The 21,903-nt window shown below is 47.3% G+C and overlaps 1 protein-coding gene across 2 annotated transcripts in view; it reads left to right on the top strand.

Moving 5' to 3' along the window:
* The window catches only part of SPTBN4 (spectrin beta, non-erythrocytic 4), a 142,565-nt gene that overhangs the window by 87,543 nt on the left and 33,119 nt on the right, over nucleotides 1-21,903 (top strand). The window contains exons 1-2 of one of the 2 annotated variants that reach the window (XM_063431083.1): nucleotides 813-950; nucleotides 1,627-1,773. In XM_063431083.1, the coding sequence (XP_063287153.1) occupies nucleotides 1,657-1,773 (117 nt within the window). In that variant the 5' untranslated portion in view covers nucleotides 813-950; nucleotides 1,627-1,656. Of the gene's footprint in view, nucleotides 1-812; nucleotides 951-1,626; nucleotides 1,774-21,903 lie in introns of those variants that run through there. The other variant, XM_063431082.1, reaches the window with a different exon arrangement.

Genomic DNA, 21,903 nt, shown 5'->3' with positions numbered 1-21,903 from the left:
GGACAGGAGGGAAAGAGAGATGTGTTGATAGAGGGAGGAGAGTGAGAGGAGGGTTAGAGAGATGTATTGATAGAGGGAGGAGGGTTAGAGAGATGTATTGATAGAGGGGGAGAGGAGGGATAGAGAGATGTATTGATAGAGGGAGGAGAGGGAGAGAAGGGTTAGAGAGATGTATTGATAGAGGGAGGAGAGGGAGAGGAGGGATAGAGAGATGTATTGATAGAGGGAGGAGAGGAGGGATAGAGAGATGTATTGATAGAGGGAGGAGAGGGAGAGGAGGGTTAGAGAGATGTATTGATAGAGGGAGGAGAGGGAGAGGAGGGATAGAGAGATTTATTGATAGAGGGAGAGGAGGGATAGAGAGATGTATTGATAGAGGGAGGAGAGGGAGAGGAGGGATAGAGAGATGTATTGATAGAGGGAGGAGAGGGAGAGGAGGGTTAGAGAGATGTATTGATAGAGGGAGGAGAGGGAGAGGAGGGATAGAGAGATGTATTGATAGAGGGAGGAGAGGGAGAGGAGGGGTAGAGAGATGTATTGATAGAGGGAGGAGAGGGAGAGAAGGGTTAGAGAGATGTATTGATAGAGGGAGAGGAGGGATAGAGAGATGTATTGATAGAGGGAGGAGAGGGAGAGGAGGGTTAGAGAGATGTATTGATAGAGGGAGAGGAGGGATAGAGAGATGTATTGATAGAGGGAGGAGAGGGAGAGGAGGGTTAGAGAGATGTATTGATAGAAGGAGAGGAGGGATAGAGAGATGTATTGATAGAGGGAGGAGAGGGAGAGGAGGGATAGAGAGATGTATTGATAGAGGGAGGAGGTAGGAGGGGGAGATGACGCAGAGCTTGCTGGATCCTCCCCCTCTCTCCCCATTCACTGCAGTGGGATAATTCGTCTATCCCATCGTATCTGTGCATTGGTGGGAGAATGCCTTCAGCCAGCGACCATGTGTCAGTATAGCAGGGACTCCAAGTGTTGTGCCCCCGCTAGCCCAGGGACCTGCTGTGCATAGGAGCCATCCCTCCCCTGGCATGCGATACAGGAGCTCACTGCAGCAAACAGCATCACACAGCACACTGCACACTGACAGCACCTGCAGCAGGACTGCCAGGCACAGGGAAGCTGTACCCATCACTGCCACATCTATTACTGGGGGTCCCTCGCTGCTGCTTGTTTTCATTCCTTTCTTCTGCATCCCTCTCTCCTCCCTCCCGCTGTCTGTTACATCCCTCTCTCCATCCCTTCTCCAACTCATCCTTTCCTTCTCTCTCCATCCCTTCTCCAACTCATCCTTTCCTTCTCTCTCTCCATCTCTTTCTCTAACATCCTTTCCTTCTCTCTCTCTCCATCCCTTCTCCAACTCATCCTTTCCTTCTCTCTCTCCATCTCTTTCTCTAACTCAACCTTCCCTTCTCTCCGTCTTTCACTTTTCTTTCCTTCTTTCATTCTCACGCTCGCCTCATACGACGTCCCACTATCATGGCTTGCTTTATTAATAACACCCTAATGTCAGGATGATTAGCCACCCACACCCCCAGATTCACCCCAGTTACCCTTACCCAGGCCTCACCAACCCCTAACAATGGGTACCTCTTACCTCAACCTGATCTCTACTACCCTTTCCAGCTGGACGCATGGATCAGCGAGAAGACGCTAATGGCGAGGGACACCTCTCGAGACCTGGCGCAAAGACCGCACAAAAAATGGCTGAAGCACCAGGCATTCATGGCGGAGCTCTCCCAGAACAAGGGCTGGCTGGAGAAGATTGAGAAGGTGAGATAAAAAAAAAATATTTTCTAATTATTAGCATTGGTTATAATTCAGCAAGTTGTGAGGAGCTTGTCTGCAAAGCTTGCAATCTAGGGGAACATGTGAAATACGAAAAATGGGCACAGAGAACCATAATAAAGGGATTACCCATGATGCTTTGTGCAGAGATTTAAAGATGGCTGTGTGTACGTGTCACCTGTTGCATGACTGAAAAATAGTATGTCTTCATGCTTGCTTCCTGCGGCCGCAGACTTTAGGGTTTATTAATTATACAGTGACTTCCGAAACTGTAGCACATTCTGGGAAAAATAACCTAATTCAGAAATGATTTGTGCATATCTGCTATTTAGTAAAATCTTCAAGTTGGTTGTAAACAAAACATAAGTCACTGTTTATTGAATAGAGATCTTCTAGGAATCGGTTCTTCCCTACTATCTATCAGCTGGGGTGTCCAGCTCTGGCCCCCCAGTGTGTGAATAATACATTCATTAGTACTGCACAGTCCAAATGTTCCCCAAAATGCTTCCATATAGAGGCAGATGTTGGCACTGCCCAAATTAGCAAGGGATTCTGGGAAGTCTAGTGCCAACATCTGCTGGGGTGCCACGCTCACCTGCCCTACGTGCCGTAAGTATTTTGGGGGACAGGTAGGCGTATGCTATGTACAATTATTGAATGCTTTTAGTAAAGTACAAGCCGGACCCACATTGATCAGTGAGCCCTGATTTCATTATTTGCCGAGATGCGTTGATCCCCAGTACATTTATAGCAGAAATGACTAATCGTAGAACTCCATATGGACTGCATCCCTCATAAATCACAGCCAGCCTTTCATTGTGCTAGAGATTGTGGGCATTTTTCACTACCATGGTATGCGATCTCTGAATTATAGGATGAATTCATCTGACCCTTCATATAAGTAGGATACATCCCTTCAGTAGATGCCCATAGGTGAAATATGTGGCTTTTTGCTCTTTAAATATGCCACGAATATTGGCAACAAAGAGCCACGTTTGCCATATCGAAAGGTTTATAATTTGAATATTTCTGTAACTCTACATCAACGTGTTGCAGCTGAGTTGGTCACCTATGCATAGTTCCAGTACCATGTGTGATCGGTCCTGGGGTTATTCAATAAAATGGGTGGTGTGGGAATCGACCATGGGAATTGTTAATCATAGAACAAATTAGCTGAACTCGAAAACCTCTCCAGCTTGACTACTTTGGCATCAAATCTGGAAATCCCTGGCCCATTCTCGGAATCCCCTGTTTTGTGCTCATTATATGCTAGTTGGAACAGAGGGGAGGCTGTGAAGATAATGGGTCCAATTTTGTGTGGCTGATGGTATCTGTGGACACTTGCTCTAGAAAACCTCATCAAACAATCTTTTCTCTCGCTTTAATTCAGTTCCTGAACTGCAGTTCTCAATATTGAAAATGTTTAAAGAAATAAATGATCTCTATATTTCTGGCACATCTATTGAGCGGTAACATGATACTCGGCAATAGTTGCAGTGCTGGCTGTATTGTCAGCTGTGCTGACCTAGCTCCCACACTGCGTCCAGGCGTACATACCTTACACTCAGATCCAACCTGCCTGCTTCATGGGATATACTGCTACAAGGTCACCGAGCTGCTTAAGGCCTAGTTAGGACAATATTTACCAAGGAAACATGGAGCAAAGTGAAAATGGATAGGGATTGAGTGATCATTTATAATATTATAAATTACAACTATTTAGTGGATATCGTCTGAAATCTTGCCTTATTATAATGGAAAATCAACGAACCCCACCGTACTCCTGATAACATGCAGGCATACTCACTAAAACATCAAATTTAGGGGAATTGAATCCCCGAGTTGTAAGGTTTAGGCTGAAACAGAAAAGCCGTGACCTACAGAGTTATACACTAAACGCAGGCTTCCCCAAACTCCGGCCCTCCAGATGTTGCTGAACTACAACTCCCATGATTCCTGGAATGAAATAGATGGGCTGAGAATCATGGGAGTTGTAGTGCAGCAACATTGGAGGGCCGGAGTTTGGGGGAAGCCTGCTCTAAAGTGTGACTTGTCCGTAACTCAAAGGGAAATAATCAAAGAGAATTTTAAATTGGAGCCCAAAATTGCTGGACTGAAAACACAAATCACTATTTTTATCGGAAAATTAAAATTCACTTTGAATGCATTCTTAGTGATAATTGGAGAATTATTCCAAACGAATGCTTACATTTGTTTTCCTGTGGTTTTTCAATTCACCATCATTCTCTGTTTAATGAAAGAGTTAAAGAATGGAAAATACAGATTTAGTCACTGGAGTGAGAATGTCCAAGTCAAGGGGAAACTAGCCGAACAGGAAACATTCTCTAAGTCAGCTCGGCTACTCTGGCCTTAAATTTTAAATTCTCTTTGAGAATAAGAATTGCAGATTTCAGGAAAACCAGACAAGTGGGAAAATTAACTTATTTGGAGCACATTACCAGTTTAAGCTTTTTGCCTAAATTTACCAATTCACAGTTTTTTTTTTTAAAACAAACTGTGGATTCTGTTCCGGTACCATTTCACCGCTTCTCTCTGTGTCCGTTTGCTGTTGGTTTGGTAGATGCCAAACTTTAAATGTTAAAGAGCCCTGTGGTATCACACCGCCATTTTTACCTTTAAAACAATAAATAGGCGTGCGTTTGCAAGACCCTGTGACTGCTGAGCTGGCGAATTCCCCTGGGGGGTAACATAGAATAAGGGCCTACTTCTGTCACTAGTGAGGATGTATGGAACACGCCATTCTCCACGAGTCCCCTATAAACCCAGTTAGATCCAGATGGTCCTGTCAGTAACGAGGATACAGTCTGCCCCTTGCTGCTTGCTCGTGTGGATCTGGGGAATAAATGAGTTTTGGAAGAGTAGATGCAGAAGGGGTTAAAATTGGTCTGAGAACGCCTGGGAATGCCTCTCCCTTTATTGGGGCTTGGTGGGTTTGCGTTAGGAATGTGCACAGGTGAAAAATGTGATTTCTTTCGTTCATTTTCTAATTTCAGTTTGTCCTAAATTCAGAAAGTAACAATTTGTATGAAACAAATTTTGTCAGAAAATGTTAATTTATGAAATTTGGAAATAAGAAATAGGTTTTTCTTCAATTTGCTCTTCAATCTGTTTAGTAGATGTCTCCCTAATTTGGTATCCCTATTAACAAATCCAGCCAGGGATATCACAGACTGGGGAATAATCATCCAGCCAGGGATATCACAGACTGGGGATATATCATCCATCCAGCCAGGGATATCACAGACTGGGGATATATCATCCATCCAGCCAGGGATATCACAGACTGGGGATATATCGTCCATCCAGCCAGGGATATCACAGACTGGGGATATATCATCCATCCAGCCAGGGATATCACAGACTGGGGATATATCGTCCATCCAGCCAGGGATATCACAGACTGGGGATATATCGTCCATCCAGCCAGGGATATCACAGACTGGGGATATATCATCCAACCAGGGATATCACAGACTCGGGATATATCGTCCATCCAGCCAGGGAAATCACAGACTGGGGATATATCATCCAACCAGGGATATCACAGACTGGGGATATATCGTCCATCCAGCCAGGGAAATCACAGACTGGGGATATATCATCCAGCCAGGGATATCACAGACTGGGGATATATCATCCATCCAGCCAAGGATATCACAGACTGGGGATATATCATCCAGCCAGGGATATCACAGACTGGGGATATATCATCCAGCCAGGGATATCACAGACTGAGGATATATCATCCATCCAGCCAGGGATATCACAGACTGGGGATATATCATCCATCCAGCCAGGGATATCACAGACTGAGCATATATCATCCAGCCAGCCAGGGATATCACAGACTGGGGATATATCATCCATCCAGTCAGGGATATCACAGACTGGGGATATATCGTCCATCCAGCCAGGGACATCACAGACTGGGGATATATCGTCCATCCAGCCAACTGGGGATATATCGTCCATCCAGCCAGGGAAATCACAGACTGGGGATATTCATCCATCCAGCCAGAGATAGCACAGACTGGGGATATATCATCCAGCCAGGGAAATCACAGACTGGGGATATTCATTTATCCAGCCAGGGATATCACAGACTGGGGATATTCATCCATCCAGCCAGGGATATCACAGACTGGGGATATATCATCCATCCAGCCAGGGATATCACAGACTGGGGATATATCATCCATCCAGCCAGGGATATCACAGACTGGGGATATATCATCCATCCAGCCAGGGATATCACAGACTGGGGATATATCATCCATCCAGCCAGGGATATCACAGACTGGGGATATATCATCCATCCAGCCAGGGAAATCACAGACTGGGGATATATCATCCATCCAGCCAGGTATATCACAGACTGGGGATATATCGTCCATCCAGCCAAGGATATCACAGACTGGGGATATATCATCCAGCCAGGGATATCACAGACTGGGGATATATCATCCAGCCAGGGATATCACAGACTGGGGATATATCATCCAGCCAGGGATATCACAGACTGGGGATATATCATCCAGCCAGGGATATCACAGACTGGGGATATATCATCCAGCCAGGGATATCACAGACTGGGGATATATCGTCCATCCAGCCAAGGATATCACAGACTGGGGATATATCATCCAGCCAGGGATATCACAGACTGGGGATATATCATCCAGCCAGGGATATCACAGACTGGGGATATATCATCCAGCCAGGGATATCACAGACTGGGGATATATCATCCATCCAGCCAGGGATATCACAGACTGGGGAAATATCATCCATCCAGCCAGGGATATCACAGACTGGGATATATCATCCATCCAGCCAGGGATATCACAGACTGGGGATATATCGTCCATCCAGCCAAGGATATCACAGACTGGGGATATATCATCCATCCAGCCAGGGATATCACAGACTGGGGATATATCATCCATCCAGCCAGGGATATCACAGACTGAGCATATATCATCCAGCCAGCCAGGGATATCACAGACTGGGGATATATCATCCATCCAGCCAGGGATATCACAGACTGGGGATATATCATCCATCCAGCCAGGGATATCACAGACTGGGGATATATCGTCCATCCAGCCAAGGATATCACAGACTGGGGATATATCATCCATCCAGCCAGGGATATCACAGACTGGGGATATATCGTCCATCCAGCCAGGGATATCACAGACTGGGGATATATCGTCCATCCAGCCAAGGATATCACAGACTGGGGATATATCATCCATCCAGCCAGGGATATCACAGACTGGGGATATATCATCCATCCAGCCAGGGATATCACAGACTGGGAATATATCATCCATCCAGCCAGGGATATCACAGACTGGGGATATATCGTCCATCCAGCCAAGGATATCACAGACTGGGGATATATCATCCAACCAGGGATATCACAGACTGGGGATATATCGTCCATCCAGCCAGGGAAATCACAGACTGGGGATATATCATCCAGCCAGGGATATCACAGACTGGGGATATATCGTCCATCCAGCCAGGGAAATCACAGACTGGGGATATATCATCCAGCCAGGGATATCACAGACTGGGGATATATCGTCCATCCAGCCAAGGATATCACAGACTGGGGATATATCATCCAGCCAGGGATATCACAGACTGGGGATATATCATCCAGTCAGGGATATCACAGACTGGGGATATATCATCCATCCAGCCAGGGATATCACAGACTGGGGATATATCATCCATCCAGCCAGGGATATCACAGACTGAGCATATATCATCCAGCCAGCCAGGGATATCACAGACTGGGGATATATCATCCATCCAGCCAGGGATATCACAGACTGGGGATATATCGTCCATCCAGCCAAGGACATCACAGACTGGGGATATATCGTCCATCCAGCCAACTGGGGATATATCGTCCATCCAGCCAGGGATATCACAGACTGGGGATATATCATCCATCCAGCCAGGGAAATCACAGACTGGGGATATATCATCCATCCAGCCAGGGAAATCACAGACTGGGGATATTCATCCATCCAGCCAGGGATATCACAGACTGGGGATATATCATCCAGCCAGGGAAATCACAGACTGGGGATATTCATCCATCCAGCCAGGGATATCACAGACTGGGGATATATCATCCATCCAGCCAGGGATATCACAGACTGGGGATATTCATCCATCCAGCCAGGGATATCACAGACTGGGGATATATCATCCATCCAGCCAGGGATATCACAGACTGGGGATATTCATCCATCCAGCCAGGGATATCACAGACTGGGGATATATCATCCATCCAGCCAGGGAAATCACAGACTGGGGATATATCATCCATCCAGCCAGGGATATCACAGACTGGGGATATATCATCCATCCAGCCAGGGATATCACAGACTGGGGATATATCATCCATCCAGCCAGGGATATCACAGACTGGGGATATATCATCCATCCAGCCAGGTATATCACAGACTGGGGATATATCATCCATCCAGCCAGGGATATCACAGACTGGGGATATATCATCCATCCAGCCAGGGATATCACAGACTGGGGATATATCATCCATCCAGCCAGCCAGGGAAATCACAGACTGGGGATATATCATCCAGCCAGGGATATCACAGACTGGGGATATATCGTCCATCCAGCCAAGGATATCACAGACTGGGGATATATCATCCAGCCAGGGATATCACAGACTGGGGATATATCATCCAGCCAGGGATATCACAGACTGGGGATATATCATCCAGCCAGGGATATCACAGACTGGGGATATATCATCCATCCAGCCAGGGATATCACAGACTGGGGAAATATCATCCATCCAGCCAGGGATATCACAGACTGGGATATATCATCCATCCAGCCAGGGATATCACAGACTGGGGATATATCGTCCATCCAGCCAAGGATATCACAGACTGGGGATATATCATCCATCCAGCCAGGGATATCACAGACTGGGGATATATCATCCATCCAGCCAGGGATATCACAGACTGAGCATATATCATCCAGCCAGCCAGGGATATCACAGACTGGGGATATATCATCCATCCAGCCAGGGATATCACAGACTGGGGATATATCATCCATCCAGCCAGGGATATCACAGACTGGGGATATATCGTCCATCCAGCCAAGGATATCACAGACTGGGGATATATCATCCATCCAGCCAGGGATATCACAGACTGGGGATATATCATCCATCCAGCCAGGGATATCACAGACTGGGGATATATCGTCCATCCAGCCAAGGATATCACAGACTGGGGATATATCATCCATCCAGCCAGGGATATCACAGACTGGGGATATATCATCCATCCAGCCAGGGATATCACAGACTGGGAATATATCATCCATCCAGCCAGGGATATCACAGACTGGGGATATATCGTCCATCCAGCCAAGGATATCACAGACTGGGGATATATCATCCATCCAGCCAGGGATATCACAGACTGGGGATATATCGTCCATCCAGCCAGGGATATCACAGACTGCAGATATATCATCCATCCAGCCAGGGATATCACAGACTGGGGATATATCATCCATCCAGCCAGGGATATCACAGACTGGGGATATATCATCCATCCAGCCAGTGATATCACAGACTGGGGATATATCGTCCAGCCAGGGATATCACAGACTGGGGATATATCATCCATCCAGCCAGGGATATCACAGACTGGGGATATATCATCCATCCAGCCAGGGATATCACAGACTGGGGATATATCATCCATCCAGCCAAGGATATCACAGACTGGGGATATATCATACATCCAGCCAAGGATATCACAGACTGGGGATATATCATCCAGCCATGGATATCACAGACTGGGGATATATCATCCAGCCAGGGATATCACAGACTGGGGATATATCATCCATCCAGCCAGGGAAATCACAGACTGGGGATATTCATCCATCCAGCCAGGGATATCACAGACTGGGGATATATCATCCAGCCAGGGAAATCACAGACTGGGGATATTCATCCATCCAGCCAGGGATATCACAGACTGGGGATATATCATCCATCCAGCCAGGGATATCACAGACTGGGGATATTCATCCATCCAGCCAGGGATATCACAGACTGGGGATATATCATCCATCCAGCCAGGGATATCACAGACTGGGGATATTCATCCATCCAGCCAGGGATATCACAGACTGGGGATATATCATCCATCCAGCCAGGGATATCACAGACTGGGGATATATCATCCATCCAGCCAAGGATATCACAGACTGGGGATATATCATCCATCCAGCCAGGGAAATCACAGACTGGGGATATATCATCCATCCAGCCAGGGATATCACAGACTGGGGATATATCATCCATCCAGCCAGGGATATCACAGACTGGGGATATATCATCCATCCAGCCAGGGATATCACAGACTGGGGATATATCATCCATCCAGCCAGGTATATCACAGACTGGGGATATATCATCCATCCAGCCAGGGATATCACAGACTGGGGATATATCATCCATCCAGCCAGGGATATCACAGACTGGGGATATATCATCCATCCAGCCAGCCAGGGAAATCACAGACTGGGGATATATCATCCAGCCAGGGATATCACAGACTGGGGATATATCGTCCATCCAGCCAAGGATATCACAGACTGGGGATATATCATCCAGCCAGGGATATCACAGACTGGGGATATATCATCCAGCCAGGGATATCACAGACTGGGGATATATCATCCAGCCAGGGATATCACAGACTGGGGATATATCATCCATCCAGCCAGGGATATCACAGACTGGGGAAATATCATCCATCCAGCCAGGGATATCACAGACTGGGATATATCATCCATCCAGCCAGGGATATCACAGACTGGGGATATATCGTCCATCCAGCCAAGGATATCACAGACTGGGGATATATCATCCATCCAGCCAGGGATATCACAGACTGGGGATATATCATCCATCCAGCCAGGGATATCACAGACTGAGCATATATCATCCAGCCAGCCAGGGATATCACAGACTGGGGATATATCATCCATCCAGCCAGGGATATCACAGACTGGGGATATATCATCCATCCAGCCAGGGATATCACAGACTGGGGATATATCATCCATCCAGCCAGGGATATCACAGACTGGGGATATATCGTCCATCCAGCCAAGGATATCACAGACTGGGGATATATCATCCATCCAGCCAGGGATATCACAGACTGGGGATATATCATCCATCCAGCCAGGGATATCACAGACTGGGAATATATCATCCATCCAGCCAGGGATATCACAGACTGGGGATATATCGTCCATCCAGCCAAGGATATCACAGACTGGGGATATATCATCCATCCAGCCAGGGATATCACAGACTGGGGATATATCGTCCATCCAGCCAGGGATATCACAGACTGCAGATATATCATCCATCCAGCCAGGGATATCACAGACTGGGGATATATCATCCATCCAGCCAGGGATATCACAGACTGGGGATATATCATCCATCCAGCCAGGGATATCACAGACTGGGGATATATCGTCCAGCCAGGGATATCACAGACTGGGGATATATCATCCATCCAGCCAGGGATATCACAGACTGGGGATATATCATCCATCCAGCCAGGGATATCACAGACTGGGGATATATCATCCATCCAGCCAAGGATATCACAGACTGGGGATATATCATACATCCAGCCAAGGATATCACAGACTGGGGATATATCATCCAGCCATGGATATCACAGACTGGGGATATATCATCCAGCCAGGGATATCACAGACTGGGATATATCATCCAGCCAGGGATATCACAGACTGGGGATATATCATCCAGCCAGGGATATCACAGACTGGGGATATATCATCCAGCCAGGGATATCACAGACTGGGGATATATCATCCAGCCAGGGATATCACAGACTGGGGATATATCATCCATCCAGCCAGGGATATCACAGACTGGGGATATATCGTCCATCCAGCCAGGGATATCACAGACTGGGGATATATCGTCCATCCAGCCAGGGATATCACAGACTGGGGATATATCATCCATCCAGCCAGGGATATCACAGACTGGGGATATATCATCCATCCAGCCAGGGATATCACAGACTGGGGATATATCATCCATCCAACCAGGGATATCACAGACTGGGGATATATCATCCATCCAGCCAGGGATATCACAGACTGGGGATATATCATCCAGCCAGCCAGGGATATCACAGACTGGGGATATATCATCCAGCCAGCCAGGGATATCACAGACTGGGGATATATCATCCAGCCAGGGATATCACAGACTGGGGATATATCATCCAGCCAGGGATATCACAGACTGGGGATATATCATCCAGCCAGGGATATCACAGACTGGGGATATATCATCCATCCAGCCAGGGATATCACAGACTGGGGATATATCATCCAGCCAGGGATATCACAGACTGGGGATATATCATCCAGCCAGGGATATCACAGACTGGGGATATATCATCCAGCCAGGGATATCACAGACTGGGGATATATCATCCAGCCAGGGATATCACAGACTGGGGATAGATCATCCAGCCAGGGATATCACAGACTGGGGATATATCATCCAGCCAGGGATATCACAGACTGGGGATATATCATCCATCCAGCCAGGGATATCACAGACTGGGGATATATCATCCAGCCAGGGATATCACAGACTGGGGATATATCATCCATCCAGCCAGGGATATCACAGACTGGGGATATATCATCCATCCAGCCAGGGATATCACAGACTGGGGATATATCATCCATCCAGCCAGGGAAATCACAGACTGGGGATATATCATCCAGCCAGGGATATCACAGACTGGGGATATATCGTCCATCCAGCCAAGGATATCACAGACTGGGGATATATCATCCAGCCAGGGATATCACAGACTGGGGATATATCATCCAGCCAGGGATATCACAGACTGGGGATATATCATCCAGCCAGGGATATCACAGACTGGGGATATATCATCCATCCAGCCAGGGATATCACAGACTGGGGAAATATCATCCATCCAGCCAGGGATATCACAGACTGGGATATATCATCCATCCAGCCAGGGATATCACAGACTGGGGATATATCGTCCATCCAGCCAAGGATATCACAGACTGGGGATATATCATCCATCCAGCCAGGGATATCACAGACTGGGGATATATCATCCATCCAGCCAGGGATATCACAGACTGAGCATATATCATCCAGCCAGCCAGGGATATCACAGACTGGGGATATATCATCCATCCAGCCAGGGATATCACAGACTGGGGATATATCATCCATCCAGCCAGGGATATCACAGACTGGGGATATATCGTCCATCCAGCCAAGGATATCACAGACTGGGGATATATCATCCATCCAGCCAGGGATATCACAGACTGGGGATATATCGTCCATCCAGCCAGGGATATCACAGACTGGGGATATATCGTCCATCCAGCCAAGGATATCACAGACTGGGGATATATCATCCATCCAGCCAGGGATATCACAGACTGGGGATATATCATCCATCCAGCCAGGGATATCACAGACTGGGAATATATCATCCATCCAGCCAGGGATATCACAGACTGGGGATATATCGTCCATCCAGCCAAGGATATCACAGACTGGGGATATATCATCCAACCAGGGATATCACAGACTGGGGATATATCGTCCATCCAGCCAGGGAAATCACAGACTGGGGATATATCATCCAGCCAGGGATATCACAGACTGGGGATATATCGTCCATCCAGCCAGGGAAATCACAGACTGGGGATATATCATCCAGCCAGGGATATCACAGACTGGGGATATATCGTCCATCCAGCCAAGGATATCACAGACTGGGGATATATCATCCAGCCAGGGATATCACAGACTGGGGATATATCATCCAGTCAGGGATATCACAGACTGGGGATATATCATCCATCCAGCCAGGGATATCACAGACTGGGGATATATCATCCATCCAGCCAGGGATATCACAGACTGAGCATATATCATCCAGCCAGCCAGGGATATCACAGACTGGGGATATATCATCCATCCAGCCAGGGATATCACAGACTGGGGATATATCGTCCATCCAGACAGGGACATCACAGACTGGGGATATATCGTCCATCCAGCCAACTGGGGATATATCGTCCATCCAGCCAGGGATATCACAGACTGGGGATATATCATCCATCCAGCCAGGGAAATCACAGACTGGGGATATATCATCCATCCAGCCAGGGAAATCACAGACTGGGGATATTCATCCATCCAGCCAGGGATATCACAGACTGGGGATATATCATCCAGCCAGGGAAATCACAGACTGGGGATATTCATCCATCCAGCCAGGGATATCACAGACTGGGGATATTCATCCATCCAGCCAGGGATATCACAGACTGGGGATATATCATCCATCCAGCCAGGGATATCACAGACTGGGGATATATCATCCATCCAGCCAAGGATATCACAGACTGGGGATATATCATCCATCCAGCCAGGGAAATCACAGACTGGGGATATATCATCCATCCAGCCAGGGATATCACAGACTGGGGATATATCATCCATCCAGCCAGGGATATCACAGACTGGGGATATATCATCCATCCAGCCAGGGATATCACAGACTGGGGATATATCATCCATCCAGCCAGGGATATCACAGACTGGGGATATATCATCCATCCAGCCAGGGAAATCACAGACTGGGGATATATCATCCAGCCAGGGATATCACAGACTGGGGATATATCGTCCATCCAGCCAAGGATATCACAGACTGGGGATATATCATCCAGCCAGGGATATCACAGACTGGGGATATATCATCCAGCCAGGGATATCACAGACTGGGGATATATCATCCAGCCAGCCAGGGATATCACAGACTGGGGATATATCATCCATCCAGCCAGGGATATCACAGACTGGGGAAATATCATCCATCCAGCCAGGGATATCACAGACTGGGATATATCATCCATCCAGCCAGGGATATCACAGACTGGGGATATATCGTCCATCCAGCCAAGGATATCACAGACTGGGGATATATCATCCATCCAGCCAGGGATATCACAGACTGGGGATATATCATCCATCCAGCCAGGGATATCACAGACTGAGCATATATCATCCAGCCAGCCAGGGATATCACAGACTGGGGATATATCATCCATCCAGCCAGGGATATCACAGACTGGGGATATATCATCCATCCAGCCAGGGATATCACAGACTGGGGATATATCGTCCATCCAGCCAAGGATATCACAGACTGGGGATATATCATCCATCCAGCCAGGGATATCACAGACTGGGGATATATCATCCATCCAGCCAGGGATATCACAGACTGGGGATATATCGTCCATCCAGCCAAGGATATCACAGACTGGGGATATATCATCCATCCAGCCAGGGATATCACAGACTGGGGATATATCATCCATCCAGCCAGGGATATCACAGACTGGGAATATATCATCCATCCAGCCAGGGATATCACAGACTGGGGATATATCGTCCATCCAGCCAAGGATATCACAGACTGGGGATATATCATCCATCCAGCCAGGGATATCACAGACTGGGGATATATCGTCCATCCAGCCAGGGATATCACAGACTGCAGATATATCATCCATCCAGCCAGGGATATCACAGACTGGGGATATATCATCCATCCAGCCAGGGATATCACAGACTGGGGATATATCATCCATCCAGCCAGGGATATCACAGACTGGGGATATATCGTCCAGCCAGGGATATCACAGACTGGGGATATATCATCCATCCAGCCAGGGATATCACAGACTGGGGATATATCATCCATCCAGCCAGGGATATCACAGACTGGGGATATATCATCCATCCAGCCAAGGATATCACAGACTGGGGATATATCATACATCCAGCCAAGGATATCACAGACTGGGGATATATCATCCAGCCATGGATATCACAGACTGGGGATATATCATCCAGCCAGGGATATCACAGACTGGGGATATATCATCCAGCCAGGGATATCACAGACTGGGGATATATCATCCAGCCAGGGATATCACAGACTGGGGATATATCATCCAGCCAGGGATATCACAGACTGGGGATATATCATCCAGCCAGGGATATCACAGACTGGGGATATATCATCCATCCAGCCAGGGATATCACAGACTGGGGATATATCGTCCATCCAGCCAGGGATATCACAGACTGGGGATATATCGTCCATCCAGCCAGGGATATCACAGACTGGGGATATATCATCCATCCAGCCAGGGATATCACAGACTGGGGATATATCATCCATCCAGCCAGGGATATCACAGACTGGGGATATATCATCCATCCAACCAGGGATATCACAGACTGGGGATATATCATCCATCCAGCCAGGGATATCACAGACTGGGGATATATCATCCAGCCAGCCAGGGATATCACAGACTGGGGATATATCATCCAGCCAGCCAGGGATATCACAGACTGGGGATATATCATCCAGCCAGGGATATCACAGACTGGGGATATATCATCCAGCCAGGGATATCACAGACTGGGGATATATCATCCATCCAGCCAGGGATATCACAGACTGGGGATATATCATCCAGCCAGGGATATCACAGACTGGGGATATATCATCCAGCCAGGGATATCACAGACTGGGGATATATCATCCAGCCAGGGATATCACAGACTGGGGATATATCATCCAGCCAGGGATATCACAGACTGGGGATATATCATCCAGCCAGGGATATCACAGACTGGGGATATATCATCCATCCAGCCAGGGATATCACAGACTGGGGATATATCGTCCATCCAGCCAGGGATATCACAGACTGGGGATATATCGTCCATCCAGCCAGGGATATCACAGACTGGGGATATATCGTCCATCCAGCCAGGGATATCACAGACTGGGGATATATCATCCATCCAGCCAGGGATATCACAGACTGGGGATATATCATCCATCCAGCCAGGGATATCACAGACTGGGGATATATCATCCATCCAACCAGGGATATCACAGACTGGGGATATATCATCCAGCCAGCCAGGGATATCACAGACTGGGGATATATCATCCAGCCAGCCAGGGATATCACAGACTGGGGATATATCATCCAGCCAGCCAGGGATATCACAGACTGGGGATATATCATCCAGCCAGGGATATCACAGACTGGGGATATATCATCCAGCCAGGGATATCACAGACTGGGGATATATCATCCAGCCAGGGATATCACAGACTGGGGATATATCATCCATCCAGCCAGGGATATCACAGACTGGGGATATATCATCCATCCAGCCATGGATATCACAGACTGGGGATATATCATCCATCCAGCCAGGGATATCACAGACTGGGGATATATCATCCAGCCAGGGATATCACAGACTGGGGATATATCATCCAGCCAGGGATATCACAGACTGGGGATATATCATCCAGCCAGGGATATCACAGACTGGGGATATATCATCCAGCCAGGGATATCACAGACTGGGGATATATCATCCAGCCAGGGATATCACAGACTGGGGATATATCATCCAGCCAGGGATATCACAGACTGGGGATATATCATCCATCCAGCCAGGGATATCACAGACTGGGGATATATCATCCAGCCAGGGATATCACAGACTGGGGATATATCATCCATCCAGCCAGGGATATCACAGACTGGGGATATATCATCCATCCAGCCAGGGATATCACAGACTGGGGATATATCATCCATCCAGCCAGGGATATCACAGACTGGGGATATATCATCCATCCAGCCAGGGATATCACAGACTGGGGATATATCATCCATCCAGCCAAGGATATCACAGACTGGGGATATATCATACATCCAGCCAAGGATATCACAGACTGGGGATACATCATCCAGCCATGGATATCACAGACTGGGGATATATCATCCAGCCAGGGATATCACAGACTGGGGAAATATCATCCAGCCAGGGATATCACAGACTGGGGATATATCATCCAGCCAGGGATATCACAGACTGGGGATATATCATCCAGCCAGCCAGGGATATCACAGACTGGGGATATATCATCCAGCCAGGGATATCACAGACTGGGGATATATCATCCAGCCAGGGATATCACAGACTGGGGATATATCATCCATCCAGCCAGGGATATCACAGACTGGGGATATATCATCCAGCCAGGGATATCACAGACTGGGGATATATCATCCAGCCAGCCAGGGATATCACAGACTGGGGATATATCATCCATCCAGCCAGGGATATCACAGACTGTGGATATATCGTCCATCCAGCCAGGGATATCACAGACTGGGGATATATCATCCAGCCAGGGATATCACAGACTGAGGATATATCACCCATCCAGCCAGGGATATCACAGACTGGGGAAATATCATCCATCCAGCCAGGGATATCACAGACTGGGGATATATCATCCATCCAGCCATGGATATTACAGACTGGGGATATATCATCCATCCAACCAGGGATATCACAGACTGGGGATATATCATCCACCCAGCCAAGGATATGACAGACTGGGAATATATCATCCATCCAGCCAGGGATATCACATAGTGGGGATATATCATCCATCCAGCCAGGGATATCACAGACTGGGGATATATCGTCCACCCAGCCAGGGATATCACAGACTGGGGATATATCGTCCATCCAGCCAGGGATATCACAGACTGGGGATATATCGTCCATCCAGCCAGGGATATCACAGACTGGGGATATATCGTCCATCCAGCCAGGGATATCACAGACTGGGGATATATCGTCCATCCAGCCAGGGATATCATAGATTAGGGATATATCGTCCATCCAGCCAGGGATATCACAGACTGGGGATATATCGTCCATAAAGGGATATCACAGATCAGGCATATATCATCCATCCATCCAGGGATATCACCTGGGAACCTCACATGATGGGATACACTGAGAACCTCACATTACTGAGTAAACTAGGTACCTCACATTACTGGGATAAACTGGGAACCTCAAATTACTGGGATAAACTGGGAGCCTTATATTCTGGGATAAACTGAGAACCTCGCATTATGGGATAAACTGAGAACCTTGCATTATGGGATAAACTGGGAACCTTGCATTACTGGGATAAACTGGGAACCTCACATTATGGGATAAACTGAGAACCTCACATTACTGAGATAAACCAGGAACCTCACATTACTGGGATAAACCGGGAACCTCACATTATGGGATAAACCGGGAACCTCAGATTATGGGATAAACTGGGAACCTCAGATTATGGGATAAACTGGGAACCTCAGATTACTGTGATAAACTGGGAACCTCAGATTGTGGGATAAACTGAGAACCTCACATTACTGGGATAAACCGGGAACCTCGCATTACTGGGATAAACCGGGAACCTCGCATTACTGGGATAAACCAGGAACCTCACATTACTGGGTTAAACCGGGAACCTCACATAACTGGGATAAACTGGGAACCTCACATTATGGGATAGCCAGGGATATCACAGACTGGGGATATATCATCCATCCAGCCAGGGATATCACAGACTGGGGATATATCGTCCATCCAGCCAGGGATATCACAGACTGGGGATTTATCGTCCATCCAGCCAGGGATATCACAGACTGGGGATATATCATCCATCCAGCCAGGGATATCACAGACTGGGGATATATCATCCATCCAGCCAGGGATATCACAGACTGGGGATATATCATCCATCCAACCAGGGATATCACAGACTGGGGATATATCATCCATCCAGCCAGGGATATAACAGACTGGGGATATATCATCCAGCCAGCCAGGGATATCACAGACTGGGGATATATCATCCAGCCAGCCAGGGATATCACAGACTGGGGATATATCATCCAGCCAGCCAGGGATATCACAGACTGGGGATATATCATCCAGCCAGCCAGGGATATCACAGACTGGGGATATATCATCCATCCAACCAGGGATATCACAGACTGGGGCTATATCATCCATCCAACCAGGGATATCACAGACTGGGGATATATCATCCAGCCAGGGATATCACAGACTGGGGATATATCATCCAGCCAGCCAGGGATATCACAGACTGGGGATATATCATCCATCCAGCCAGGGATATCACAGACTGGGGATATATCATCCAGCCAGGGATATCACAGACTGGGGATATATCATCCATCCAGCCAGGGATATCACAGACTGGGGATATATCAGCCATCCAGCCAGGGATATCACAGACTGGGGATATATCATCCATCCAGCCAGGGATATCACAGACTGGCGATATATCATCCATCCAGCCAGGGATATCACAGACTGGGAATATGTCATCCATCCAGCCAGGGATATCACAGACTGGGGAATTATCATCCAGCCAGGGATATCACAGACTGGGGATATATCATCCATCCAGCCAGGGATATCACAGACTGGGGATATATCGTCCATCCAGCCAGGGATATCACAGACTGAGAATATATCATCCATCCAGCCAGGGATATCACAGACTGGGGAAATATCATCCATCCAGCCAGGGATATCACAGACTGGGGATATATCATCCATCCAGCCAGGGATATCACAGACTGGGGATATATCGTCCATCCAGCCAGGGATATCACAGACTGGGGATATATCATCCATCCAGCCATGGATATTACAGACTGGGGATATATCATCCATCCAACCAGGGATATCACAGACTGGGGATATATCATCCATCCAGCCAAGGATATGACAGACTGGGGATATATCATCCATCCAGCCAGGGATATCACAGACTGGGGATATATCGTCCATCCAGCCAGGGATATCACAGACTGGGGATATATCGTCCATCCAGCCAGGGATATCACAGACTGGGGATATATCGTCCATCCAGCCAGGGATATCACAGACTGGGGATATATCGTCCATCCAGCCAGGGATATCACAGACTGGGGATATATCGTCCATCCAGCCAGGGATATCACAGACTGGGGATATATCGTCCATCCAGCCAGGGATATCATAGATTAGGGATATATCGTCCATCCAGCCAGGGATATCACAGACTGGGGATATATCGTCCATAAAGGGATATCACAGATCAGGCATATATCATCCATCCATCCAGGGATATCACCTGGGAACCTCACATGATGGGATACACTGAGAACCTCACATTACTGAGTAAACTAGGTACCTCACATTACTGGGATAAACTGGGAACCTCAAATTACTGGGATAAACTGGGAGCCTTATATTCTGGGATAAACTGAGAACCTCGCATTATGGGATAAACTGAGAACCTCGCATTATGGGATAAACTGGGAACCTTGCATTACTGGGATAAACTGGGAACCTCACATTATGGGATAAACTGAGAACCTCACATTACTGAGATAAACCAGGAACCTCACATTACTGGGATAAACCGGGAACCTCACATTATGGGATAAACCGGGAACCTCAGATTATGGGATAAACTGGGAACCTCAGATTATGGGATAAACTTGGAACCTCAGATTATGGGATAAACTGGGAACCTCAGATTACTGTGATAAACTGGGAACCTCAGATTATGGGATAAACCGGGAACCTCGCATTACTGGGATAAACCAGGAACCTCACATTACTGGGTTAAACCGGGAACCTCACATAACTGGGATAAACTGGGAACCTCACATTATGGGATAAACTGGGAACCTCACATTATGGGATAAACCGAGAACCTCACATTACTGGGATAGACTGGTTACCTCACATTACTGGATAAACTGGTTACCTCACATTACTAGATAAACTGGTTACCTCAGAGTACTGGGATAAACTGGGAACCTCGCATTATGGGATAAACTGGGAACCCTTTAAATTACTGGAATAAACGGGGAGCCTCACATTACTGGATAAATCAGGAACCTCACATTACTGGATAAATCAGGAACCTCACATTACTGGATAAATCAGGAACC

This window comes from Pelobates fuscus, chromosome 9 (genome assembly GCF_036172605.1).
Source record: "Pelobates fuscus isolate aPelFus1 chromosome 9, aPelFus1.pri, whole genome shotgun sequence".
Classification (NCBI taxonomy): domain Eukaryota; kingdom Metazoa; phylum Chordata; class Amphibia; order Anura; family Pelobatidae; genus Pelobates; species Pelobates fuscus.
Note: the sequence above shows the minus strand (reverse complement) of the source record. Positions and strands in the feature narration are given on the sequence as shown.